Genomic DNA, 27,774 nt, shown 5'->3' on the forward strand with positions numbered 1-27,774 from the left:
CCTGTCCCCAGGACGCTCTCCACAGACCTGAGCTGCTGGTTGAAGGACCTTCCTGAGCAGTCCTGGAGCTGTCCTGCTGGTGGCCCTTACCTGCCCCACCTGGGCTCCTCTGGGCACTGCCTGAGCATCTCATCATGTCTCAGCTCCTGGCCAGCAGTGTGGAAGGGCCCTGGCTTGGCCCCAGGCAGAGCAGGATAGGGGGGAAACATGTCCTGAGAGCTGCTGTGCAGGAGCCAGCGTCTGCCCCAGCCCCTGCTCCTCCGGCCCCTGCCTCCAACGCTGCTGGGAACGGGATGTTTTATATTCCTTAGCTGGGGAGAAAAAAAATCCCTTCTCATTTAATTAAAAATGTTGACATTGTGCCTGGCCATCCCACCCGCCGGAGAAGGTGGTTATAAATTAAACATTAAACCTTTAATGGCCCATAAAGAAATATTCGCTGCTGTTCTGTATATGGGGATATAAATAGAGAGGGCTGTGGGGGGAGGGGTGGGACATTATTGTTCCTCAGCCAGATAATCTTTGCTAATGAATTTAATTAAAAGCAAAATTAATTTAGGATTTTTGGTGGAGGGAATGGGGGTTAAAATGTACTTTGAGAAACTACCAAGAAGTTTCCCAGCAGATCAGAGCCAGGCCTGCCTCAGGTTGCAGCATGGGGAGAGGGGGTGATGAGGTTCTGCTTTCATGGGATCCATGCAGCTGGGTGACACCGGTTGCATTTTTTGTGCAGACCCCCTGATTCTCATCTGGGTGGTTTTAACTGGGTTGGGATCACCTGTTCTGGCAGTGAGTCCCTTTGAGGCTTTGCAAGGTTCCAGGTAGAGTCAGTCAGCCCAGACCTCTGCCAGAAAAGCAGAGACTGAATGAAGATCACCCCCCAGATCCTGCCTAGAGCTGCTCCTGCCTCCCATCAATGCTCTGCCAGGGGTTTCCCTCTCCCGCTTTGCTGCATGCAGACAGGGAGGCTCTGGCTGAGCATCCCACTCCCTGTGGTGCCGGGACCACCAGAGGTTCCTGCCTGGGCTGGAGCTGGGCTTGGCGATTCCCTGTCTGTGCCAACAAGCGTGGCAGATCCCGGCTGAGGCACATCCTGGCTGCAGGTCCCCATGTTGCTTTGAGGAGCTTCTCAGAAGGCGCCTTTCCTGGGAAATGTGTTTGGGAAATGCGGCGTTACCCATCGCTGAGCCTCCCCCAGGAGCTGCGGTGTCAATTATTCATTGCAGAGCAGGCAGACTGGGCTCCCAGCATCCCAGCACTCCCAGCCCCGCTGCTGGAGTGCTCTGGGCCTGCTGTGCCATCTCCTGATCCCAGCCGGGATCCTGGTGAAGCTATGGAAGAGCTCAGGAGTGGTGGCTGGGGGGCAGGCGGGTCTGCCAGGCCTGCAGGTGCAGGGGTGTCATCACGCTGCTGGGAACCAGGGAGTTCCCAACCACCTTTTTTAGGACACCCATGTCCCACAGCTGGGTCTGCCCTGGCCGGGGGGAGGGGAGACCCCCAGCCTGGTGAATGCATCGTGCTGGGTGAGAGTGTTTGGAGGGTTTTTATCATAAGAGTGCTAATGGAAGTCAGCACCAGCTTAATGAGCTGTACTCCTCCATGAATCTGATTCATTGAGGCAGGAATTACCATAATTGATTATCCTGCTGAGCGGATGAGAACCGTGTTTGCTAACACGAGTGCCTGGGATCAGTCTCTGCTTCCTGAGCCGCCACCGGAGGTGTCTCCAGACCATCCGTGGGCCAGGTGCTTGCTGTGATCAACCATGAGCTTGGAGCAGTGTCCAGGCATGGGGTCCCTGCACCCACCCTCAGGACCCTCATCTTGGGGTGCTGTCCTGCAGTGGGGGCTGAGCACCACAGCTCTAGTGCTTGGGAGCGGAGCTGTTGGGCAGGTGGGATTTGGCACCTCAGAGCTGTTTGCAGGCCTCCAAAGCAGTGGGTACAGACACACATAGCCCCCCCTCATTCTTTAACCACTCCTGGGTTGTATCAGCCATTCTCATTATTTCTGAGGGTCTAACATGATTGATGAATGTTTGCGTTGGCCATGCTGCAAAAGCCAATTAGTTGAAGTGCAGCTTTCAGGAAGTTTTCTTTGAAATTTGGCTTAATTTCCAAGAAGTGCCCAGAGCCAGGACAGCAGCGGAGCCGTGTGCCGCAGGGATTGCTCCTCACAGGAGCGTGTCACTGCGCTGGTGTGGGCAGAAAGTTTGGGACACATCAACCCGGATGTGCAGCCAGCAGCACTTCGATGACAGCTGTGCCCTGTCCCATCCCGTGGGGCTGTGAGGGGCTGTGCTTGCAGGGTTCCGTGGGAGCCGAGGAAGGGGCTTGTGGTCTGGGGGAGCTGGATTGGGTTTGAGGTGCACTGGTGGAGCTGAAGGGGGGGGTCCTGCACCCATCACCCTGGGCATGGTGCTGGTGGGTGCTGACGCTGCTCGACTGCCCTGGGCTGAGCCCCTGGCCTGGACACCAGCTCCTGACCAGCACAGGCTTCCCAGTGCCCTGGGAATGACACTCACGTCCATGCTCATATCCCAGTGTTGAGCAGTCGATGAGCAGACAGCATTGACTGCAACAGGTTAGTGATGATGATCATTGATTTTAATTCTTCCTCTTCTTCCCTGTCTTTTCTAGAGAGCCCAGTGCAAGCGCCGCGGGAGGAGCTGGGCTCAATAAAAGGTATGAAGGGTTTGGATCCCAGTGGCTGCATTGGGCTCCGCCTTGGCTGCTTCTGGGGTCCCTCCTGCATGCTAAACCTGCTTGTATGGGGCTGGCAATGGGTGCTTGGCATGGGGCAGCCCAGGGCAGGGCAGCTCCCTCAGCCTGTGGCTCAGGGATCAGGCAGGGGCTGGTGGGCACGGGGCCGTGCTCAGGGGAGGAAGGCTGCCCACTCCCCACTGCCAGCAGCCCCCAGCAACCCCCAGTGCTGAGCCCCACATAGGTGTGACATGAATCCTGCATGAGGAGAGCTGAGACTGACGTGCCTGTGAGTGTCCGTGTGTGCTGACTTGCTGTCTGTCCATACTCTGTGCGGCTCCCAGGAGCCATCCCTGGAGGAGCCATCCCTGTCCTTACTGGGGGCAAAGAGCAGCCCACAGCCCCATTCTGTCCCTGACGTGGCAGTTGCCTACCACAGGAGATGTTTGTCCCCAGGGCTCTGGGAGGTGTCACAACAGCTCACAGTGTCCCCGGGCTGAGACAAGTCGTGGCTGATGTATGTGGAAGGTGGACCAGGGCAGATGCCCTCTGCCAGCCTGGTGCCCTCTGGTCAGGTGTGGATGGCTCCTTCCTGTCCTACCCTCACATTACTGGACCTTACAGTAGTAGGAGGATCTCATCACTGGGGGACACCTCATCCCCCCAATCCCACTGAGTACAGTGATCCTCCATCAAAGCCAGTGAAGCCGAGGAGCAAAGAAAGCCGAGGGCCTGGAGAGGCTGAGTCTGGTGCATCCACTGCTCCAGGCCCTGGCATGGGCTGGGGGTGCCAGTGGGAACAGGGGGCGATGGGGGCCAAGGCAGTGGCGCTGTGCTACAGGAGCTGCCAACATTCAAAACAATGAAGAGGTGTCTGGCAGGGGAGCACTCCCATCCTTGGCAGATATGGGACAAGGATGGAGGTGACCTGATGGGATGGGATTGTGGTCTGGAAGGGTCCTGAGATCCCGTGGGAAATATGGAAAAAGAGCTACTAGAAGGAGCAGAAAGGCTGGGTGGGAGCAGGGCTTGCAGGCAGCCCGTGCCAGGACAAATGGGATGAGGGCTGGGCTGTGGCTGAGCCCGGGGGACACGCTGGTCAGCCGCGGTAGTGAGGGCAGTGGGGCCGGGGCTGCCCCTGTGCGTTTACTGATGTCTTGGTGGTTCACTTCCCGTGCTGAGGAGGGGGCTTTGCTCCCCCGCAATGTCCTGTTGTGTGTGGAGTCGGAGGGTCAGTCCTGGGGCTGCGGGGGCTGCTGGAACGCGCTGGATGTGTCTAGAGAGATGTGTCCACGGCCAAGGGGAGGGCAGTGGGGTGGGTGTCCTGCAGCTCAGCTGCCCCATGCCCGGTCTGGGTGGGAGGTTTGGGGTCTGGCACAGTGGCTCCACGCTCTGTTTGTGCGGGTGTGGGGGGCTGCAATGCAAGAGGAAAGGGCTGAGAAGGTGCTCCTGCTGCTGCCCTGGCTCCAGGATGGTTCTGAGCCCTGCCCGGTGACCCCCCAGGTTTGGCCTGCTGGTGCTGGAAGGGCTTCATTCTGCTGTACTGGGCCCCTCTGTCTGTGTCATACAGGAGGGCTGGGGGGTCTGGCAGGATGGGGGGGGGACCCCAAGTTGCAGCTGGGGCTGCATTTACAGGGCACAGAGAGAGAGGAAAGGGTTTGGATCACTGAGATATAAGAGGGAGCAGGGAGCCCCCCGCCCCAGCTGCCTGCAGTGATGCCTCTGCTGCTTTATCACCCTCTCCTGGTGCTGAATTATTGAGAGTGTTGCTCTCCTTTATTGCCGTGCTGGAGGAGAGCTGCCTCCAGCCTGGTGCTGCTCTGAATATGATTATGGGGCTGTAGATGTCAGAACCAGCTGGGCCCCAGAGACCAATCTGCTGCCCCCCTCACTTCTCTGCTTCCCTTATCCTTATTTATTCCCTCGCTACCACGCCTGGTTCAGTGCTCATGGTCCCCTTGCACCTTCCACTGTGCCGTGCCCCTGGAGGACACAGACTGAGTGCCTGAGGAACGGCACTGCCTGGCTGCCAAGCCTGCACTGTGTGCCAGGGGCTTGTGTGCAGGACCCCCTGACCTATCCCCACGGGCCACGCCATGACCAGATCTTTGCTGTGTCCCCTGTCCACTCCTGCTGCTATGTCCCGGGGGTCAGCTGCAGGGGCAGTGCTGGGGCTCAAGGAAGGAGTGGCTGCCCTGGTGTTGGTTGGAATTTTTAGGTGCCCTCTCGTGCAGTCTATGGTGGCCACATCCCGGGCTCCAAGGACTGTCCCCATGGCTCCCCATTGCACATGGGGGCTGGGGGCTGCTGGCTCTGTCCCCCTCAGGCCGCTGCTCGGCTGCTCCAAAAAAAAGGGGGGATCGCTGGGCCTCCCAGGGCAGATCATTATCCCAGTGGGACACGGCATCCCCCGCCGGCCGGGACTAGCGATGGGAGCGGGGGGTTACGGAATCTGCTGCGGCCGGTGGGGCCGGGAACCGGCCGGCACCTCGCAGGTTAACTGTGAGCGGCGGATTCCCTTATTGACAGGGTAGCTTGAAAAATGCTGAGGCAGGACATCGGCTCCTCGGAGTGTCAGCGGCAGCCCACGCTGCGCCAGCGAGCGCCCACACTGCCGCTGCCGTGGCCCCCAGCGCCCAGCCTGGTCCCGGACCCTCTCCCCAGCACCCTTCTGACCCCTGGGGTTGGCGTCCCCTCACACGCTCGCCCTTCCCTTCGGTCCCCGAAGACACTGGAGAGGATTTAATTTTTTCCTTCCTCTCCCATTTTCCCCCGGGGTGGACAAGGCACTGCCCACCGGGGCTGCCCCGCGGCGGCCGCTCGGCCCCTGCCCTCCCCCAGCAGCATGTCGGAGGCTGGACGCCGGCTCTGAACCGCGGCGAGCGCTCACTGACGCCGCGACGGCTCCGGGAGCAGCGCTCCGGGACCGCCGGCCCTCGGCGCTGCAGCCGGACAGCCGCAGGGGACAGAGCCCACCCAGGAGGAGCGGTGCCCGGTGCAGCCCGCGTCGGGAGCAGCCCATCGCCCTCCCACCGACCCCCGCAGAGCGCCTCAGCCCCCGCCGCTGACATGATGATGTATTTTTGGGTAGGTACCGCTGTCAAGGGTGGGCACTTCCTTCCCTGTCTGCTGAGGTTTCGCTCGGCTTTGGGGTGGTTTCACAGGTTTTCTCCCTGGCTGTGCCACCGTCCAGGGAGAGCTTCCCCCTGTGGTCACCACCCCCTGCCCACGGCTGGCAGCAGCAGGCAGGGGATGGGCTGCAGTGCTGGGGACAGGCCTGGCATTGGGAAGGACCAGGGGTCCCTGCCTGGACACTCTGACCTCATCCCTGCTGAGGGCACCCCTAGCTGCCCTCCTGCCTCTGCACTGCCCTGTCCAGGCTCCATGTGGTGCTGGTCATGGGCAGAAGCTGCCTCCCCTGCCCAGCACCAAACCCTTGCCCCAGCTGTACTTTGGTGGTCACTGGTGGGCTCCGGCACCTGTCCAGGGGCTGTCCTGGGAGGGGGCATGAGCCTGTGGTGACAGTGGGACAATCAGGTGACGGGTCTGTGCAGAGCAGCAGCCCCCTCTCAAGGTGCCCACCCAGGATCTTGACAGATGTTTGTGAGGCAGCCTCCACATTTTATCCCAGGGCTGAAATTCCTGAGGATACTGAGGTGAACCTACCATGGGGACCCTGAGTCCCCTGAGATCCCCTTGTGGACCCCAAAGTCCCTCCACAGCAGTCTCTGCTCAGGGGTTTTGAGGCCTGGGGGGATGCATTGTTTTGTTCCCCTACTGAGCCCCGAGCGAGGGGCATGGCTGGGGAGGGGGCTGGGCATGGGGAGCTCAGCTTTCCCTGCACCCAGCAGAGCACACAGGCCACAGCTGGAGGGGGCACAGGCTGAGACCTGCCCGGCCATCTCGAGGGCTTTGTGCAGGGATGGAGAGGAGGGGACGTGACAGGGTCTGTCAAGGCCCTTTGCTGGGGCTGGGACACTGAATGTGGCTGTGAGCCCCAGTCTGGGTGCGGCTGGGGCAGTGAGCAGAGGGCAAGGAGCTGGAGCCAGCAGCCTCCCATGGAGCTACACTCCCTCCCCAGAGCTGCAAGAGCTGGGCTGTACCAGGCTCTACACCACCCGAGGGTCTTCCTATGGCATCCCAGCCCACCCACTGGGTCTGAAAACCAGTGGCACCAGCTCCTTCCACCTGCTTCCTCCCGCTCCCTCAGAGATGGCCAGGGGCTGGGGGTCTGCAGCAGTCTGGTGGGGCTTACGTGCTCCAGGGAGTTGTGCTCCCCTGGATTGGGGAGCAGGGAACAGAGTGGGCAGAGGCAGGCAAAGGGAGATGTGAGGAAAGGAGCTTATGGGGAGGAGGAAGAGGATAATGCGAATTCATTGTTTCTCAGGGAAGCAGCTTTCAGGTGTAAGGTGCTTTGTCATGAGGGATGTCGGCACTGCCACGGCTCCAGAGCCTGTCAGGGCTGGCAGAACCTCCTGCCTCGGTGCTAATTCTGCCCAGGGACTTAACGACCCACCACAGCTGTGAGAGCAGAGCGGAGCTGTGTGGCCTTGCAGAGCTCGGCCGAGCAGGCACAGGCAGTGTGGGATGCCCATTCCCATAGGAGCTCCAGGCACAGCTTCCCACACCACACTGGCTGTGGGGCAGTGGCACTCCAGGATCTCTGTTCCCTGTCCCATGCGGTACACAGAACCAGCCAGCCTGGGACTGCGTGGTGGCATCCCCAGCTCTGCTGGGAAGGGCAGGGCGAGGGCTGTGCTCCCGGCAGAGCAGTGAGCGTCATTTCTTGGCATCGTGGATGTCTCTCCATCACGGCGTGGGAGGAAGCAGAGGGTCTGGTATCCCTCCATGACAGGAGCGCTGTGGTGGCTCGGTCATCAACACCTCAACGGGCTGAGATGCCAAAGCAAAATGTCTTCAAATGAATAGTAATCCCAGAGAAATTAGGAGTGTGTGGGGCAAGGGGAAGAAGGGGTCTGTAAATACTATGATTTATAAAGTGTGCCCTGGGTCATAGTGCCTGTTTAATATCCTCTCTGTGCATTTAAAAAATCTTATTTTGAGGATGGAGAGTTTGCTTCTGGAGTACCTCCAGCCTGGTGTTCCCCCGTGCCCACCTCACCTGTCTGCTGCTCAGGTGGGTCCCAGCCCAGTGCCAGTGCCCACGCTGTCAGTGCCACATGCACCCCTGCTTGGGGTGGCTTGGACCCCTCCTGTTGTGTCCCATGTACTGGCACCCTGGGGGCTGCTGCTAAAGCCCCCCCGGCAGCCTGTGAGGCAGAGTGGCAGGGCTGCCAGTTCAAGGGTGCTTTTTCTTGGGAATCCTTTGTCAAGTAGTGGAGCTCCTCTCAGGGAAGAGGGGGACCCTGGGAATGCGGCATTTCAGGTTCCTGGGTCTGCAGTTGCTCCTTCCTTGCATCATCCTCCATCAGTCCTGCGTCACCCTCCATCATTCCTTCCTCCTTCTCAATCTGTGCTGGGCCTGGTGGTGGTGAGGCCCCGGCCCTGGTGGTGGCTCTGGCCCCAGTGGTGGTGGCCGTGCTCCTGGCCCTGGTGACCCTGCAGACATGGTACAGCTGTTTCCCCTGCTGTGCCCCCCCAGCGCTGCCCACCCAGCCCGTAAGCTCGAGGTGCTCGGCAGCAGCTGCTCTGCCACGGTGCTGTTGCTGCAGGTTAATTCTCATTAAATCCAGGGAGCCTAATTGCCATTTCATGTAAATATTTTGTCAAGTGAAAGGGCTGCAGGAAGGGCGGTGCGGGCAGAGGCGAGGAGCCAGGCACAGTGACAGGCTCTGGTTGGTGCTGCCCAGCCAGGGGTGTGAACTGTGTCCCTGTGGAGCTGCTGTGTCTCCTGCAGGGAGCCAGAGCACTGATGGGACTGACTGCTGGAGGTCCCTGTGCACCAGCTGACCGTGCTGGGTGATGGGGGACACAGGATGGCTGCAAGTAGGTGCCATTTTGTGGAGAGCATCAGGACTCCTGTCCCTGCCCTTGCGACTTGAGGGCAGAGGAGGAGGGATGACACGGGAGGCTGTGGAACATCCCCAGGCCCAGCCACTCTCCTGTTCTGCATGGTGCTGGGAGCTCTGGCCAGAGGCTGACAGATCCCCAGGCCTCATTCTGTTCCCCCCACAGTGGGTCAGGAACATCTTTATGAGGTGGGGTTTTTTTCCCTGGATCCCATTAAACTTCCATGTGCTTTCCCTCCATTCCTGCTCTCTTCCTACTGCCACAGCTGCTGTCTCAGATACTGGCTGTGGTTTGGTCACAGTCCCCTCCTCACCTGGTGAGGTCATACCTGGGTGCTCCATCTTTAGGAATTCAGAGCAGGCAGTGTCTCCAGTGACACCTGAGAGCTGCTGGAGGAGGAGAAAGGAGCAGGGAAAGATGGAGAGGTTTAACCAGGTGCCAGGGAGGCTTGTCAGTCCCTTCTTGCTGTCCTGTCCCAAGCTGGGACCTTCCTTGCCACACGTTCCTTGCCATGGGATGTTCCTTGTCACACAGCAGCTCAGATCTGTCAATGCCTTCATCTAATTGCTTGATGTCTTTGAATAACTACTAATGAGCTTTTAATTAATGAATGCCACGGCTTGGGGGCATTTTGGAGTGGGTGGGAGGAGAGGATTAGGTTGGTACCGCTGTCCCTGGGTGTTGGTGGGCTGCCAGCACTGCACTCACAGCATGACTCCAGGGAGACCGGAGACCTGATCTCACGAGTCCAGCCTCGACGGCCCTTGTGGCAGAGGTTGTGTCTTGCCTGATGTGCAGCCCTCCTTGGCAGCTCTCATGAGTGTCAGCATCCAGCTTTGCCCTGTGGGAGAATGCTGCAGGGACCACGGGGTCCTGTTAAACACTGGCAGCCCTGGGACAGCCAGCCCCCCATGGCTGAGCACTGTGCCCCTACAGCAGGGTCATGGGCTTTGCATCATCCCTCTCTGCTGGGAGAGGATACATGGGGGACCCAGGAAGGACTGTGGGGCCAGAATTTCCCATTGCATCCTGTGGGTCAGGATCTGGGCGTGGAGTTGGGACTGCTCTGGGCTGGCAGCAGCTCTAACAGGTGCTCAGGGCTTGGTGCAGCATGTGCTGGATGACCTGCATGACACCTGGCACCAGGATGACCTGAGTGACACTGCATCCTCAGCGGGGCTGGGGGCACGGGGCTCCAGGCAGACCTCTGGGCCTCATTCCTCATGGATAAAGTTTCCAAATGGTGGAGTGTCCCTTAAAAAGCCTGAACTTTTCTGGCATTTCCCAAGGAGAGGACAGCACCGTACTGGCTGCCTTGGGCACCTTGCAACAGCTCTCGGCTGTGCAGCAGGTACATCCCGGTGTCTGGAGCAGCCAGAGGTGCTGCGCTGTGCCTGCCAAGTTCCCTCAGTGGTTTGAGGGGTGCATGCCCACCAGTGCTCCCAATGCAGGCTCTGTCCCTTGGCTCCAGCACCAGAACAGTGGCCAAGACCACTGCTGTCCCGGTGCCATGTTGTTCTCCCTCTTCCAGAAAACAAAACCAAGGAGCCCTGAAGGGTTCATTTAAAATAAATAAAAAACTGGGAATTGTGCTGATTTGAAGGAAAGGCAGCCCCATCCTGAGCGGGGGAGCGCAGCGCCAGCCCAGCCCCGAAGGGCAGAGAGAGATGTGCTGAGAACTGCAGCCCTGTGCAACTTCAGCCTTTGATCGTATATCTCACACGTGCCCTTTGCTTTCCCTCTGCTGATATTTATTAGGTTTAATTTTACTGGGACACGGCTGTAAGTGAGACAGATGGAATGGGGTCTGTGCGCCTGGTGAACACATCTTAATTAAACAGATAAATAAACTTTCATTCCAGGAGGCTTCAGTTTCGGAGGTGCTCCTCCAGGGCTGCGGCTCTGCGGGGCTGGGCACAGCCCTGGTGCCACCACCGGTGCTGTTGGCTGAGACTGTGGCACAGTGTCGCTGGGAGCAGCAGGGTCAGGGAAACCAGCCACTGGTGGCCAGCAAGGTGTTCCCCACTGGAGCTGACTGGGGGCTTGGGGTCAACTTGCCCAGCCAGTGTTCCCCAGGGCTCCCCGCTGCAGAGGGATGTCTCTGCAGCCAGGCACACGTTGGTGATGGCAGGAGAAGGGAGAGAGGAGACTCCAACCCTCCTCAGCTCCCAGAGCTTGTGCCCATTTTGCTGCTGGCTCAGGGCGGTGCCAGCACTTGTGGTGCTGCCACCGGCCAGGAATGCCTTTGAGTCACCCTGGCCGGAGCCGGCGAGGGGGAGGATGGGCAGATTACCTCATCCTGGAGCCAGTTCCTACCTCACGTGGTTCGCTTAGTTGGGCACCGCAAGGCCAGTGTGCCAGGCAGTGCCCTGCCGTTGTCACCTCCAGGAGCTGCAGTGGAGCCAGACCGGCCCAGGGCCTTTGGAGTTGCCTGTTGGCTTGCTCAAGGTGTCCCACACCCTACACCAGGATCTGTGTGGTGCTTGGGTGTGTGCAGGTTCCTGGGGGAGCCCCTCTCCCCTCAACTGTGTGAAGGGCTGTGTGAGGACACACTTGTCCCTTTCAGAGCTGTTCCACATCCTTCCCCAGGTGCTGGAGCACACAGGAGGGCATGGCACCAGGGGCATGGGGGTCCCTGGGAAGGGAAGCTGGACACCAGCAGGAGTGTGGGGTCTGAGCACCATGGTGTGCCAAAGGGGCCACTGCATCTGTCGTGGTTCTTTGAGCTGGAGGGGCAGCGGCTCTGCTGGGGCACCCACCGGGAGCACTGCCTGGGGATGGTGTTGGCAGCAGATGTCACTGCTGGACCTTTTTGGTGCCACAAGGCAGTGGTGGTGACAAATCCTCCCCCTGGCCTGGCATCCCCTCCCTAATTTGGCTCCTTGAAGTCCCTGTGGAGCGTAGAGCTCAGGACCCCCTGGGAGGGGCTGGCGCCCCCTTGGCCCCACACACCTCTTTCTCAGGATGGCTCTTTCAGAGCCGCTTGCAGCAGGTTTTCCCGATGGCTCTGGGCCAGCCATGCCACACACTGCTGCTCTGGAGTGTCTGCAGCAGAAACAGTAACTGCTGCGAGTGTACCAGGACACTGCAGCATGTCACTCTGCCTGGGGATACTGTGGAAAATCCCAGCTCCAAACGGCTGGTCGTGTGCTGGAGGCTCCGGCAGAGACGGAGCATCAGCAGCTGCTGGCACAGCCCTGCCTTTGTGCATCACATTTGGCCAAGATGGAAACGGAGCCGAGCCCAGGTTTCATTTCCTACATGCCCCAGCACAATGCCATCCTGGCAGCCTCGCACTGCCGTGGCTCTGGAGCTGGGCACGATGCTGCTCCGAGGTGTGGGGCACCAGGGAGGGACCCCGTGGCAGCGCTGGGCTGCTGCAGGGCCCTGATGGGTGGAGGTGCGAGGTGGGACGGGGACCCGGGCGAACACAGGCGGGCTCCCACGCCGGCTGTCCCTGGCGGGCACTGGCACGTAGGCTATTGCCATGGCAGCTGTGACAGCGGCGAGTGTGGTGTGGATGCGTCAGGGCTGCTGGCAGCACCGCAGGGCCCCTGGAAACGCCAAAACACCTCTCCAGCTCTGCCAGGGCTGACTTCTGCCCGCCAGCGGGTGGTTCTTGGGGCAGAGGATCCCCATCGCTCCGGGGAGTGCAGGGAAGCCACAGTGCCAGTGGGCAGGGCCACTCCTGTCACCCCAAGGTGCAGGGGTCCCCGCAGCCCTCCATGCCTGTGGGACTGGCAGGCTCGTGGGGGCTTCCAGGTCCCTGCCTGGGGCTCCCACACCTTGGCAGGGTTGAGCAGTGATGCCCGGGACATGCGGGCAGCGGTGAGGCTGGTCCGGCAGGGAGCGCAGGCCCGTGGCTGCCCACGGCTGCGGGGCCGTGCGGGGCCGTGCGGGGCCGTGCCGGGCCGCGGGCCGGTGGCTCCGGGGAGGCGGAGCTGGGGATGCTGCATGGCTCCCGCGGCCCGGCAGCGCCGGCGTCTCGCAGCGAGAGCGTGGCGGTGTGCACGTGTGCGGCGGTGTGTGCATGGGGGAGTCCCGCGGAGCCCTGCCACCGCCCCTGCTCGGCACCCGTGCTGCGCCACCCAAACTCCCGGTAAGACCCTTCCTCCCCTGGGAGCCAGCGCCGGGAAGGGACACGCCTCTGCCCGCTCGGCCCCATCCTGCCCGGCTGCTTCCCCAGCGTGTGGCCGGGGTGGCGAGGGCGGCGGGGAAGCCATCTGCAAAGCGGCGGCGGTGGAGGGGTTAAGTGCGGGATCAGCTGTTCTCATGTCATTACGGATTCTCTTCATTTTATACAGAGCTCTGTTTGATGTCTGAATGCACAGGGGACTCCCCCTCCTCCTCCAACTCCCACCCCTTTTATTTCGCTCCCGAGCCCTCTCTCCTTCCTCCTCCCCTTCCTTTCTCTCCCGCTCCGCTCTGGCTCACGCACACCCTTTGCAGACCGTGCGCTCAGTGCCAGTGTCTAATGGCCCCGAAGTGAAGAGCCAAGCGCTGCTCCGGCGGCGGCGCGGCCGGCCTGCCGCAGATGAACCCTCCTAACTAGCGCCGAGGGGTCGGGAGGGACGGCGAGGAGGGGAGAGCCCGAGGGGCCAGCCGGGAAGACGAGGATAGCGGTGGATAGCAGTGTGCGGAAGAGGACGGACCCGCGAACAGCTCCACGGCTACCTGTCGACACATGCTGTGCTCCATGGCTAACTCGGGCTGCCTCCTTGTCTCCAACTCAGGCATGCTTCCTCACTCTCTCCCCTGTCCTCCAGCCTTCCTCTACCTCCAACAGGTAAGCCACCCTCTCCGGGGGATTTTTTTGCTTTCCGGTTCACACGTGTTTCTGGCTGGTTCCCTCTCGGCAGAGGGTAAGAGCTTGACAGCTTCCTCCCGGCCTCCCCACTCCAGCCCCACGGCAGTCGGAGTTGTGCAGCTGGGGCGGCTCGGGTCCTCGGCTGCAGCTTTTGGGGTTTCTCTGGTTTCCCCGCCGTGGCGGCGGGAGCACGGCCAGGGCAGAGGCGCGGGCAGTGCGGCAGGCAGAGCCGCCGGCGCGGGTCCAGCGCTTCCCCGCCTCGGTGCCGCTGTCGCTTGCCGATGATGGATGCTCGGATGAGGGAACGAGGCTCCTGCGTGGCCTGAGCAGCCTCCAGAGAGAAGGGAAGGTCATGAGCTGGGGCGCGCACACGTGTGGGGCACGTATGTGTGCGTGTGCTCACACAGTGCGTGTCCCCGGCCGCGGCCGGGCCGTGCGGTTGGGCGTGCGTGGGTTTGTCCCACTGTCACGGGAAGGGCTGCGAAGGGACAGGGGAGACGTGGTGCCAGGAGGGTGCCGGGCTTGAGCAGCCCGGATAGAGGGAGCTGAGGCCGTCACTTTGGCCGTTCACCTGGGCCAAGGTTTTGCTGTCCCACAGTGCTGCCCTGATGCCTGTGCTGGACCCTGAGTGCCGGGTTTCTGGGCCCATCATCCCAGGGGAAGCACAGCTTGGGAGAGGCAGCATCTTCTTCAAATGCCTCTGTGCCGCGTCGGAAATCCCGTCTCCCAACCAGGCAAACCACTCCATTTGTGCTTTCAGGAGTTTAAAAATTCATGGCATCCTCCCTGCACTTGGCGTGGCCGGCGCGGTTCACCCAGCGGCGAGGACAGGCACGCAGGTGCCAACCCTCCACCCCAGCGTGAAAGGCTGTGGAGTGTTTGGTCCCTTGAGGTGGCTGTGGCCGGTGTCCGAGTGGGGTCGTGGCCAGAGTGTGGCCAGTGGTGGCGGGGATGGCGAGGCCCAGGTCGCTCTCTCCCGCCCTGGGGACGGCTGGGGAGGCCGGTGCTGGTTACACAAGCGTGGGCACGGGGTGCGTGGGGGCTGCGGCAGGGCTGCGTGATTTATTGCACCCTCCTGCGGGCAGAGCCTGGGGACAGCCAGGGCTTCACTGGATATCGCTCCTGGCTCCCCAAAGCTGCACTGAGGTCCCTGTGACTGCTGCACATCTGACCCTGAGCAAAAACTGTCCCTTCCAGGGGATGGTTTCTGTCCCTATGAAGGGAGCACATGGATGCTTTGGACTGGCAGCCAGCGCAGGGCCTACAGCCTCTCTTGCAGCATGGGAGATGTCCCTCTCCAGCTGGGATCCCCCTGTCCCTGGCCACACGAGGGGCTCAGCTGTGCTGCTCTCTTGCCCTGCAGAGCACTCTGGCATGGATTGGCCTGGGTCTGGCAGCAATGAGGGTGACAGCATGGCCAGACGGGTGCTCCTAGTGCCTGCAGGGCTGGGCAAAGTGGAGCTGCGAGTCCCTGGGAAGCAGCAACTTTGCTGGGTGTGCAGCTCTGCACCTGGCAACTCCCAGTTCCCCCATCTCCCTGCCTGGTTTGATTTGACCGTTGTGTTCCGCATCTCTTCCTCCCTGCTCTCCCAGAAGCCTCCTGCTCTTTGGCAGCAGCTCTGGACTTGCAAGCCAGGAGGAGGGTTTTATTACAGCATTTGGAGTTGGATTTTCACCCGGCTGATGAGCACGATGGAGGTGAAAATCTCCGTCCTCTTCCTGTGGTTTATCCTGTGCTGGGGTCCTGCACCCCGCATTTGGGGACAGGTGCTCCCAATGCATGTCACAACAAGAGTTCAGGGAGAGGGACGTCACGTGTGGCAGGGGGCATGGGGCATGTGCTGCTGATGGGCCCCTCAATGGGTGTGCCTGGCATCTGCTTTAGCTCTGAATTTGCTCTGGATTTTAGACTGTCCAGCTGTGCTGCCTGCACCCTAGGAGCACACAGGGAGCAATGCTGCTTCAGCCTGTGGGCACATGCCCAGCCCAGAGCTGGCTCCGGCCAGCTGGCCTGGCTCACCTCTGTGTAGCAGGGACACCTGAGAGGGTTCAGGTGACTCTCCCTGAGTTGGTTGTGACATAGGGTCTGGGAGGACTTGGTTTTGACCCCCTGGGTTACACGTCCCTGTCCATACCCTTTATGGGTTTGTAGGTAGGCGTGCCATGAAAGTGCCTGAGCCAGTGACCAGGACTGAGTCTGCTGGGCTGGCCAGTCGGCCAAGAGCTGGGGCATGCCAGGGTCTGCACACAGTAAGTGCCCTCATCCCCTTCAGACAGTGCTCTCCCTACCAGGAGCCTGCGGCTGGATTGGTTCCTGGGGATGCTGCTGATGTTTTGTAGCTCCCAGCCCCAGCGTTTTCATCTGTGTTGGGATTTGAAGGAATGACCAAGTAATGAAACTCTCAGCAAAACCTGGATTCTTCCAGCACCAGGGAGGGCTCAGCAGTGCCAGTGGCTCTTCCACGTGCTGTGGGTGCCTCTCAGCCCACTCTGCTCCCCTCATGTGGCCACCCTGGCCTGGCCACAAGAGCCGTGGTCCACGGCATTGTGGGTTGTGCAGCCTCACTGTGTCCAGAAACTCCCCCTGGCACTGCCCTGCTCCAAGAGCAGGACTTCTGGAGGGCTGGAGGGCAGGGGCCACAGGAGGGTGGCTGCATGTCTGCAGCAGAGCAGTCTGGGCCAGTGGGAACGCTGCATCCTTCGGTGGGGCTTGGCAGGGACATGTGGCTCTTGCTCAGTGAGGGTCTGGGTATGGAAGGACGCTTTGGTGGCTTCGTTTTGTTAACAGAAGGATCAGTCATTGCTTGAAACACATCTCTGCTGTTGTTGTGAGTGAGCAAGTGATGGCTGCAGGACAAGTCTCAATGCTGACCCAGGGCAGACCCAGGCTCTGAGGCTCAGTTCTCTACCCCAGCATGGCCCTGGTGCAGCCCCAGCCACGTGCAGGTCTGACCCCAGCACAGGCTGATGTACAGGTGTGCTGAAGCCCACTGCAGTGCTGCCCCTGAGCTGCTCCTCGCCGGGAACATCCCCGGTGCTCGCAGTCACACCATGGCACAGGAGACTTGGCTGAGCAGCGCCTGGCCCGCCGGGAAACAGCCTCTGCAAATCCTGCTTGGAAAATTCCTTTCCAAAAGGGCTGCTGCCAAGTTTAGCGTGTTATATTTTTAGGGAGCAGGTCTATTCCGAGCGGTGTTGTCGCGTGTTGCAGCAGCGGGTTCGTTTCAAACCGGGTTTCTCCCCCTGCTCGTGCGTCGCACGGATGCGAGACCAGCCACGGTAGCTCCCGACTTCTGGCCATGCTGTGACAGCTGCCCTGCTCACTGAGGACAGCCCTTACAGCCCCCAAAAACATGTTTTCTGGTTCGGGTTCTTTTATATTGAAAACACTGACATTAATTTTAGCTTTGCAAAGCTGCTTTCCCACAATAGCTGTGATTTTGGCCCACACTGCCTGGCAATGCTCTTTTTATAGGTATATTCCTATTTTTATGCTATAGTGATGGGTGAATGAGTAGATTAAATTAGATTTAGTATCTGTCATTCTTTAAAGCATCACATGCAGTTGGGGGGGGGGGGATGTAACAAAGAAAGGCTAATTAGGAGAGCGGGTGCAGGCCACCCCCACCAACTCCACCACCCCTGGCCCTGGGGCTGCTCCTGCTCAGGGGCCAGCATCCAAACAGGAAAATGCTTTTGAAACATGGTTTTGCTGTGCAGCCCCCAGGCCAGGCCAGCTCCACAGTCTGCAGGCAGGGCTGGGCAGGGTGCTGGGCGCTGCAGCTGGGCACCCCGGGCACCTCCAGGAGCCTCAGGGTCACTTGGCTGCCTGGGTGCTCTCCCCGCAGAGATGGGACTCCTGTGGGGGGGACACTGTGTCTGTAAAATAGTGGACATCCATGGAGGAGCCAGGGGCACCACAGGGCACCTCCAGGAAGGGCATTAGTCACTTTGGTGCAGCTGGTTTTTGTAGGCAGGTGTGGGGCTGGGTGCTGGGAGGGTGCGGGGAGCATTGGAAAGGGTGGGAAGGGTGCCTGGGCACAGGAGAACTAAATGTTCAAAGAAGGAGCTGGGTCTTCCAGTGCTGGTGTGAGCCTAGCAGTGTGTTATCAGGGGCTGTGCAGTCCTGGCCATGCCATGGCTACTGACCCAGTGACATTCCAGTGCCATTGGGCAGGCTGGGAGCTGCAGGCTGGGAGCTGTGGGCTGCTGCAGGGTTCACCCCTCCACTGCCCATGGACAGCCCGGGCAGGGCTTTAAGCTGCACCACCTCCCTTGGCATTCCAGGGGCCAGGAGGGAATGGGTGTGCCCCCCTCACTCCCTGGAGCATCCCAGCAGGTGAAGCGTTTGTGGTGGCCACCACAGTGCTATGGGCACTGCCTGCCAGGGGTTGGGTGCTGTTCCCAAATTCCATACAAGCCCTGCTGTGCCCAACCAGGATCCACACCCAGGTTCTCACCACAGCCTTCAAGCAGCTCCTGTGGAAAATCAAAACTGGGGAAAGAAGAGTGGGAGCAGGCGACAGTAGCAGCTTATTTGTGATCTGCATTGTGTGGGGAGCCCTTAATTAGAGGTAATTAGACTAATTAACTTGCAAATGAGAAACTCGTCTTTTTCTCCTTTTCTTTTACAAGAAAAAATAGAAAAGACGAACAACAAGATAAATATTGAGGGTAATTACGTTGTACCTGCTGCAGAGTCCTCCAGCCCATGGGATGCCTCTCTCCCCGGCAGCCTGGCGCTGTGTGCCATCCCTGTCCAGATTTCCTGCAGTGGCTGTCCCCACTCAGGGCTGGTCACACTGCCATGTGTGCCATGTCCCTCTGGCCCACGTGGGCCGTGTCCCTCTGGTCCCTGCTGGCAGAAAGGGACCACCCACCACCTTCCGTGCACCCAGCAAGGGTGCAGCGTGTGTCCAGGAGCCCGTGGGGACAGTGGCCTCCATGGTACTGGCCATTGCCAGCACCCAGTAGCCAGGCCCTGGCAATGGCCAGTGCCACAGAGGGCATGGCTCCAGCATCATACCTGGCACTCTCCCTGCCAAAGCCATCCCATCCCACCTCAGGACTGGAGCAGGGACATCCCCCCTGTGACACCACCAGGTGCCCAGCTGTTTTCCAGCCTTTCCCTCGTGGAATCTCTGGTTTCCCCTCACTCTGTGCCGCACACCCCGGGGGCTTTGTTAGCACAACCCGGTTCAAATGTCTGATTAGTCTTTAGGAGATCGAGGGGTCAATTTTCCACAGCTCCTTCCTCTCCATTTAACTAATTTAACTGCACGATTGTTACAAATTTCATTTTATTATAGCGCTGCTTCTCAGTCCAATTGAATTACCAAAATCTCATTTTCTCAGAAGTGCTGAATATGTAATTAGAGGAAAAATTATGCTCCTGGCTGCCTATTAGAGAGGGCTGCATGCAAGCACTGTCCGGGCACACACATGGGTCTGTGGTGCCACAAGTGCCCACCCTGTGTGGGCGAGCAAGTGCCACATGCAGCTGTGCCAGAGCCCCAGCATGGTGACAGTGGTGTGACAGTGTCAGGGTCTGTGGCTGGGCTCTGGGGTGTGAGGGGCTCTGCAGGTGGGTTCCTGGAGCCCTGGGAGCTGTGGGGCCAGATGTGGGGGTGGCAGTGGAGCGGGTGTGGGGCTTGTGGGAAGTATGAGGCCAGTGGACATGGCCACTGATCCCACTGCTCGCAGTGTCTGGAGCTGCATGCAGTTGAGCTCTGGCAGCTCCACGTGAGGCTACTAGAGCCTCAGCCCTTTCCAGCAGGGGGAACACAGCAGCTGCCCCCAAGCCCACTGAAGCAGCAGACTGATCACCACTGAGCCATGCGATCTGTGAGCATCTGTATCTGACACTCTGGTGCCCGCAGAACTCAGGGGGATGCTGATAAGGACTCAGGTTGCCTCCAGCCCATCCCTGGGCTCTGCAGCCTAGCTTGTGCCTTGTGTGCTATGTGTCACAAACTTTTGGTGGCCACTGGGGACCAAACATTGCTGAGAATCCCAGCCAAGGCTGCAAACACCAGGTCTGACTAGCTCCGGTGTGCCTGGAGGCAGAGCTGTGCCAGGGATGCCACCAAAGACTCCTACAGGTGTGCCCTGGCACCGCTGGCAATTCCAGGAGCTGCCGTGGGTGAGCCCTGGCCCCAGTGGCGATGTCGGGCTGTGTTCAGGAGGGAGCCAGAGGGCTGTGCATCCCGGAGCTCTGTTCCTCCCACCTGATCCCGATCCTGCCGTGTCCCCGGCGGTGACGCAGCCGTCAGTCCCTCCCGGTGCAGTGGCACCGGTACACGGCGAGCTGAGAGCTGTCGGCCGTGCAGGCGGGGGTGGCCGGGAGCCCCCCCAAGCACCCCCATCTCGCCTTGGTTACACAACATTATCATTTCATAATACTCTGAAATATACATGAAGTTGGCTGAATGCAGATGAAATTGCACCATTTACTTCATGAATATTTCATGAAGCCTCAGCCCCGAAGTTTCCAGCTGGCAGAGCCAGGAGCCGGGACCGGACCGTGGCCCCTTCTGCCCCGTGCCGGAGGTGACAGGGACACACGTGCTGGTGTGTGCCCGGGCCAGCGCCTTCTCTCATCCCCACTCCTGGATGTCATGTGGCCGCCACCGCTCTGCCTGTCCTCCCCAGGCTGCCGTGGGCAGAGGGGCAGCAGCGTCCCTGGCTCTGTTAGCTGGAGCCCAGGGGGGCCAAGGCCAGGGGCAGGGTAGGGAGTTGCAGAGTGCTGGGGCAGTGTGTGGCAGCCCAGAAAAATGGTGTTTCCCATGCCAACGGGCTGCTCTGCTTCCCCCCTGCTGCTCCTCCTTCTCCTCCCCCTCAGGTCCTGCCTGCTCACTGGAGCACTCCTTTCCCACTGCAGCATCCCTGGCAGATGCCATTACCAACCTCTCACCCCTCCCTGCGCTTTGGTGATGAAGACATTCAGTGCAGCAGCTGCTGCCTCTGGTTCCTGCAGCTCCTCACTCCTTCACTGCTTCCTCCAGAGGGTCCATCCTCATCATGCCCCCCAGCTCTCTGTGGGATTACTGTGGCTCCACTTGGGGGGTAAGCAACCTGCCACCACCTCCTGACATCCCCACGGTGGGCAGGGCTCATCCCTCCTGGGGCACCCTGACCCCACTGCCCCGCATTCAGGAGCTCTGCGGCCGGTGCCTGCACAGCGCTGGGCACTGCTTTGTATGGATGGCACAGCTTTTGGGGTAATGAAATATTTACAGGTCAGTGGTTTTGTGAGAAATGGCAGGGATCAGTCAATTCCTTTTCAGGGAGTAATTTTCTTCCCCTTCATGGCCTCTGTTCCATGTTGACAGTCATTAGCATGAGCGAGCGGTTGGATCGAAGGGGGAACGTTACATCTGTCACACGGATGATTCGTGCTGGGCACGGTGATGCCTGCGTGGGCCCAGGATGCCTGGGGGCTACCTTGGGCCATGCCAGGACCCTTCTGCCTCCACTGGGGCATTTCTTGAGTCTGTCTCTACTGGTCAGCACAGTGCCACACTGCCTTGCTCCAGGGCAGTGGGCATAATGACAGATGGTGCCGTCAGTCTCCCTGGCTGCTTCTCACTCCAGTTTCCTGCTGGTGGGCACAGCAGGTCCCCCACAGGAGACATTTGGGATTGCTGAGCACCCTTCCCTGTGCTCAGCAGTCACCTCAGGCTCCCTCATGATGTGGCAAGGGTGTACCCTGGCATTAGCAAGCAGACAGGAGCCATTCCAGGTCACAGCAAAGTGTTTCTGCCTGCCCTGCCATGCCTGCACTCCTTGTCTGCCCTGCCTGCGGGATATGTTTACTGAGGCTCTTCAGCTTGCAGGAGCACCTGGCGGGGCTCTGCAGATGCTGTGGTGCTGTGAGCCCCTCTTTCTCCCCCTGCAGCAGGTGTCTGGTTCCCAGTGGGAGGAGCAGGACAGCCACAGGCAGTGGGGACAGCTATCAGGGTGGGGAGGGGTGTAGTGACAGGACTGTCATCCCTCTCCAGTTGCTCCAGCACTCCACCTGTGGCTTCACCCAGCTGTACGTGTGCCGTGACCTAATAGTGCTGTGACCAAGCAGGGTCAGCTGTGACCAGGCAGTGCCAGGCCATGACCAGGCAGTGCCATGCTGTGACCAGGCAGTGCCATGCTGTGACCAGGCAGTGACAGGCCATGACCAGGCCGTGTTGTGCTGTGCCACCCCTGCACCATCAACACTGCGTAGCACAGGTAGGGCACAGACACGGGCAGAGTCGGCGGGTGGGAGTTGCCCTGGGCTGGAGATGGGCCTGGGGTCAGGCAGGGTGGCCATGAGGCTTGGAGGAAACTGGCACATCCATGGTGGCTGCCGTGGCAGCAGGGGACAGGTGCTGGTGAGCAGCCCATAACCCCAGGCACTCCTTTGTGGCACTGTCACACTGTGCTGGCAGGACACCTGTCACAGCTGAGGTTTGGTCGCCCATTGCAAGTGCTCATGGCTTGTGGCTCGTGATTCGTGGCTGGCATCTGCCTCATCATTAGTGCAGGCTCTGCACTCAGCTGATTGCTCTGACCTGTACTCTGCATCCGGGGGCTCCTGGCACGTTATTTTCTTAAAAAGGAGCAAATGTGGGAAACGGCGTCGTCAGCCCCAAGCTGACAGGCACAATCACCAAAATGCGGTGTCGGCAGGAACTGGCCCCACGCGCTAAATGACTTGAAAGGAAATGGCTTGGATTGTGCTGAGGAGGCAGAGTGTGGGGGGAGAAAGCAAGTGGAGCAAACAAAAAAACTTCATTAATTAAAGAAACTCGTTAATGAGGGACGTTTAATCAGCTGAAGATGATATCTACCCCTTGCCTGCCGCGGCAGCCTCTGCACAGGGCTGGTGGTGCAAGGCTGAGCCGTGGGCAGGGCAGAGGACACTGCACAGGGGACACCCAGCAGGGGACACTGGGCAGAGGACACCATGTGGGGGATGCTGCTCAGGGGAAACCAGGCAGGGGAACTTGGTCTCCCTGTCTCAGCCTCTCCGCTGGGGCAGTGGTGTTTCAGCACAGGGTCATGCCACAGTCCTGCTGGTACCTGCCCGAGCAGGTGGGCAGCAGAGGTGCTGGGGTACTGCTTGTGCCCCCTGTGCTGCCAGCTTTGCTCCAGGCTCAGGCACTGATCTGTCTCGTTTTAAATGAGGCCAGGGGCTGTTAAGGGTCAGAATTTCTTTTACTGCAAGTGTTGAAAGCACCGTGTGGGAGCATCCCCACACCCCAGGAGGGATGGGTGCTGGCAGAGCAAGGGATATCTATCAGAGCCCCTATCCCTGGCACCCAGAGGTGCCATGGGCTCCCTGCATGGCCAGGCACCCCAAGCTGGGAGCACCCATGGTGCTTCTCGTGGGCTGCAGAGGTCGGTCCCCGGGGACCCACACACTGGGTGCTCAGTGCAGAGGGACACCCCAGAAGGGGCTCCAGCCACCTCCTGGGAGGAAGAGAGGGACTCTCACTGCTTAGGGCTGCACCAGGATGGGGCTGTTCCAGTGGTGCAGGCAGCATGGGGTGTGGAATTGAGTGGTGTGGTGTCAACAGGCAGCACACAGCCAAACCTGCCAGGGTTCCCGTCCCCACAGGACCCTCACCCACAGCAGCCCCGATGGAGCTCTGTCCCCAGTGGGGGTGGCCAGGCACTGGGAGTGGACCGGAGGTGCTGGAAGCCGTGGATCTGTGTCTCTGCAGCACCCGCAGCTCCAGCACCATGAGCAGCAGCCGAGGGAACCCAATGGTCCCTGAATGAAATAACACCCGGGCTGACAGGCACTGTGAGAGCCCTAATTGATAACTGACTCAAACGTGACTGTTGGGACAGGCTTACGAGAGGCTGGGAGGGCCCAAGGCCTGGGCAGGTGAGAACAGTCCCTGCCTGCCCGCTGACATCCTGGTCCCTGCGTGTCGGTGGCTGATCCTGGCTGAGGTGACAGCAAGGATGTCACTATCCAGTGCAGAGCAGGCAGGAGGGATGTGGGCTGCTCCTGGTTCTGCACATGCTGGCAGGGAGGGACGAGCACAGGGCACCAGGGATCAGGCAGGGAGGGATGGACACCAGGCACTGGGGATGCAGGCAGGCACTGTGAGAGTGACCACGGTGACTGTGGGTGTCTGCCTGCTCCCTGGAGAAGAGTTGGGTGCCAAGACCCAGGCGAGCGCAGGATGGAGCCCTGCCGGGTGGAATTAGCACCTGCGGTGTGGGCAGGAGCGGCGTGGGCAGTTCCCGGCTGCCCGTCCCGGGGCAGGGCCGTCGATGGGCTCGGCTCCTGCAGCGTGACAGCCCCGGCCCACACAGGCAGGTGCACCAGGCTGGCGCGTCCCTGAGCAGCTGAGTCAGCGCGGGCAGGCGCTGCCGGTGCTGCCTGTGCTGCCGATGACTTGCAGATCTGCAGCGGGGCTATTCCCGCTGGGTTTCCGTGTGTCCCCGGTGCGGCTCTGCTGCCACCCTCACAGGCGCGACAGCACCGCGGGCGGGGGATGGCAGCTGCCGGCACATCCCCCCTGCCACCCCCACCGTCCCTCCGCGACAGAAATCGGCCACACACACAATTAAGGAGCTTGTCTCTGCGGGCTGAGCCACAGATGGATTTCACGGGCCAGAGGCTGCTGCAGCACGCTGTAAAGTATCCAAGGGGCTGCGGGCGCTGCCCCACGCGGCCCTGGGACTGCCTCTGCGGGCTGCAGCTGTGGCGGCCACAGGCGCAGCACACACATGTGCCGGCGGGGACGGGCCGCGGGTGTGTGCTGGGCTGAGAAGACGGACAGTAGGTGGATGGGTGGGTGTGCAGACCAGGCGCAACCTACAGCCCCACACTGCCCTCCCAGCCCCACGCAAACCCCAGCCGCCCTTGGCTCTTGGCATGGGTGCAGCTCACCCCGTTTGACCAAGCCGGCCAAGCCAGCTGCGTTAGAGCAAAGGATCTAATCAAATATTTAGCAGTTAATTGATCCCTGTCTGGTGTTTGCCAAGGAGCCATCAGCGTCCCTCCCTGACCCCCCTCCCAGCCTGCCCAGCCAGTGCCGGTGTTGTGCAGCTCCCAGCATGATGCTGCCGGCCGGGCTCTGCTTTACCCTCTGCTGGGCTCCCAAATGGGGCCTGGCCAGGTCTCTCTTCCCAAGAAGAGGGATATGCCAACTTCAGGAGTTGAACCCTACATATGGGCCTCTGTCCTCCTACCCAATCCCCAGCGCACTGGGCAGGCAGGGCATAGGAGCGGGAGAGGATAGGGCTCAGCTGCTGGCAACGTGACCCCAAAGCCACCACAGCACAGAGACAGCCCAGGGTTTGAGGGAGACACCAGAGGCTGGGGTGCAGTGGGCTGGGTGGGGCTGGGTCTGTCTGTGGAGTCCAGAACCCCATCCCGGGGCAAGTGGCAGCCCAGGTGTGGCAGCAGCTGAGGGGGGTGGTGCCGCTCTCTTGGCAGGGTAACCAGGACGCCACGGCCCCGCCAGACGCGATGGCTCAGCCCTACCCCCCAGCCCAGTACCCCCCGCCCCCCCAGAACGGGATCCCCGCAGAGTACGCCCCGCCGCACCCCCACCCTACGCAGGACTACTCGGGGCAGAGCACAGTTCCGGAGCACGCCATGACCCTCTACACACCAGCACAGAGCCACACCGAGCAGCCTGGCACCGACGCCAGCACACAGTCCATAGCAGGGACACAGACGGTACCGGTAAGGCAGCGGCTCGGAGTGTGGGTGGGCTCAGGGCAGTGCCAGAGGCACTGGGGGGTGCTGGGGCAGTCCTGCTGTGGGGATCCGGGGCAGTGCCAGAGCTGCCAGGAGGGTGCTGGGGCAGTCCCACAGGGTACCAGGCTGGATGTTCCTGCCATCACTCCCCTCACAACCCCCCATCATTTCTCATCACTCGTATTCCACTTGCTTGGCTCTGCCGTACAAGATCGTGGCAATTACAGGGCTGGAATGCAGCACCAGGAAGGTGCTGAGCTCAGGACTTCCAGTCCTTCCACACGGTCCCGAGTGCAGCATCTGGACCCCCACTCTGAGCATCCCGATAGCCCCACCATCATCCCCCTGGCTCACCAGGAGGGAGGGACACCTGTGGGGTACTTCCCAGAACCTGGGGACCACAGGGTCCAGGGTGTCTCTGGGGGCAGGCAGGGCCAAGCGCAGGGCAGGGGGACACTCCCGCTGGGGACAGGGGGCTGGCATGGCCAGGGACTGATGGCAGCCATGCCTCCCACAGCAGACAGACGAGGCGGCACAGACAGACAGCCAGCAGCTACACTCCTCAGATAACACAGACAAGCAGCAGCCCAAGAGGTTACACGTCTCCAACATTCCCTTTCGATTCCGGGACCCCGACCTGCGGCAAATGTTTGGGGTGAGTACAGCTCCATCCAGCTCCATCCAGCCATCACATCCCTGTTCAGTGCTGCCCTGTGGCACCATCAGGACCTTGGCACTGTCACTTCCCAAGGGCCTGTCCTCCCCAGGTCGTGTGTGTGGAGCGGGGAGTGGCACAGAGCCCTTGTCTCCCTTCACAGTCCCCTTCCCAACCCTCATTAGGACTCAGAGCAGTGCCAGCTAATGAAATTTTGGATGACACGCCCCAAGTCCTGTCAGAGTGGGAGCCATGGGAGGGACAAGGGCTTTCCCCTGTATGACCCTGGGGGTCCCCAGGTCTGGCCCCCAAGGCAGCCCTCTGCCCATCCCTGGCACAGAGCCCCATGCCAGCGGCTCTGGGTGCAGGGCCAGGGGCTTTGCAGGCACTCACCCCTCTGTTCTCTCCACTTGCAGCAATTCGGGAAAATTCTGGACGTGGAGATCATTTTCAATGAGCGGGGCTCCAAGGTGGGTGATGCCCATGGCCAGCACCATACAGCGAATCCCGGGGAGGGTGTCAGTGGAGACAGGTTGCCCAGCTGTGCTGTAACCTGTTCTCCCCTCCTCTCCTGTCCCAAGGGACCCTGGCATGCAGTGCCCCGTCGGGGCAGCCCCGACGCCAACTGGGGAGGTCATGCGGGTCCCTGCACCCGCCACTGGAGGGAGGAGAGGGCTCGCTCTGTCCCACCACGGGCAGTTCGTGTCCCTCTGTGTCTGGATGTCTCTGTTGTATCTTCCCTGCTTTCTGTGCCCCTCTCCCAGACTCTTCTCCCAGCTCGTGGGCGATTCTGGGGCCTCAGCCGGGACCCCCGGCCCCTGCGGGGACCCCAGTCTGGGCTCTTCATCTCTGCACTGTGGCAGCCTCACCTCCTGCGCCAGCTCTCCTGATTCACCCCCTCTCTCTCTCTGTCCCCACACCCTCTCTCTGTCTCTCTCTGTCTCTTTCTTTCTCCTTTTCTCCTCTGCTCACAGGGTTTTGGGTTTGTAACTTTTGAAACTAGCACAGATGCCGACCGGGCACGGGAGAAGCTGAATGGCACCATCGTAGAGGGCCGGAAGATTGAGGTGCTCAGATAAGTGTGCTAGTGCCATGCAATGCCTGCGTGTGCGTGTCCCCTGCCCGGGCTATGGGACGCTTGGGGGCAGCTCGGGGTCCCGGGTGCCCCAGGTAGCTGTGCCCAGGGTGTGCATGTGTCCCTGAATGTGGCATGGGAGCATGTGTGTCGGCTGCCGGGAAGGTCGTCGCTTGGCACCAGGAGTGTCTGGCCCAGAGGAACCTTCCAGGTGCACGGCGAGCCGGGGTGTCAGCTGGGGCTGCATTCTGCCTGGTACAGACAAGTCTGGCAGACCCCTGTGCCCACAGCAGCCGCCCCAGGCTCTGCTCTGGGGCTCTGCCCCGCATGCCATCCCCCCTGCTCTGTGCTGGGAGGGAGGATCCACCTGCAGCTCCACACCTGCAGTGCCAGCAGCTGCCCAGCCCCGGAGGCTTTGATTTCTCCAGGCTTAGCACAGGAATCAGGCTCTGCCCATTTGCCAGCAGCTCCTTGCTGGTGGCTGGCAAGTGGTGGGAAGCAGGGTGGCACATGGCAGAAGGAGTGGGACAGAATGTCCCCAGCAGTGCTGATGGCAGAAAGAGAGCCTGGCAGGGCACAGCAATAGCCCATGACAAGGAAAACATCATCCAACAAAATCAGGCAGAGGCTCAGGGGCAGCATGTCGGGGCTCAGCCTGAGCATGGCACCGCAGCTCTTGGGGCAGCAGACCCCAGGCTGAGTCACGCTCACAGCTGGAGCATGGAGGCCTGGGCTGGCTGGAGGCACAGGCAGGTCTGCATACGGCGGGGTGCTGCAGGCAGAGACTTGCCTCGTGTCTCTGGTGCAGCCGGCATCCTTTGCTCCGGCATCCGAAGCAGCAGCAGCAACACGGGCTGAGCACAG

General features: G+C 60.7%; 1 protein-coding gene across 8 annotated transcripts in view; it reads left to right on the forward strand.

Moving 5' to 3' along the window:
* Positions 1 to 27,774, forward strand: part of RBFOX3 (RNA binding fox-1 homolog 3) — a 134,120-nt gene that overhangs the window by 101,021 nt on the left and 5,325 nt on the right. For 3 of the 8 annotated variants that reach the window (XM_066200903.1, XM_066200902.1, XM_066200908.1), the window contains exons 3-8: positions 2,640 to 2,684; positions 12,977 to 13,458; positions 24,914 to 25,165; positions 25,698 to 25,835; positions 26,252 to 26,305; positions 26,810 to 26,902. In XM_066200903.1, coding sequence (XP_066057000.1) covers positions 13,357 to 13,458; positions 24,914 to 25,165; positions 25,698 to 25,835; positions 26,252 to 26,305; positions 26,810 to 26,902 — 639 coding nt within the window. In that variant the 5' untranslated portion in view covers positions 2,640 to 2,684; positions 12,977 to 13,356. Of the gene's footprint in view, positions 1 to 2,639; positions 2,685 to 12,777; positions 13,459 to 24,913; positions 25,166 to 25,697; positions 25,836 to 26,251; positions 26,306 to 26,809; positions 26,903 to 27,774 lie in introns of those variants that run through there. The other 5 variants (XM_066200907.1, XM_066200904.1, XM_066200909.1 and 2 more) reach the window with 5 other exon arrangements.

Source organism: Chamaea fasciata, unplaced genomic scaffold (assembly GCF_029207755.1).
Source record: "Chamaea fasciata isolate MVZ Bird 193981 ecotype frontalis unplaced genomic scaffold, bChaFas1.0.hap1 SCAF_19, whole genome shotgun sequence".
NCBI lineage: Eukaryota > Metazoa > Chordata > Aves > Passeriformes > Sylviidae > Chamaea > Chamaea fasciata.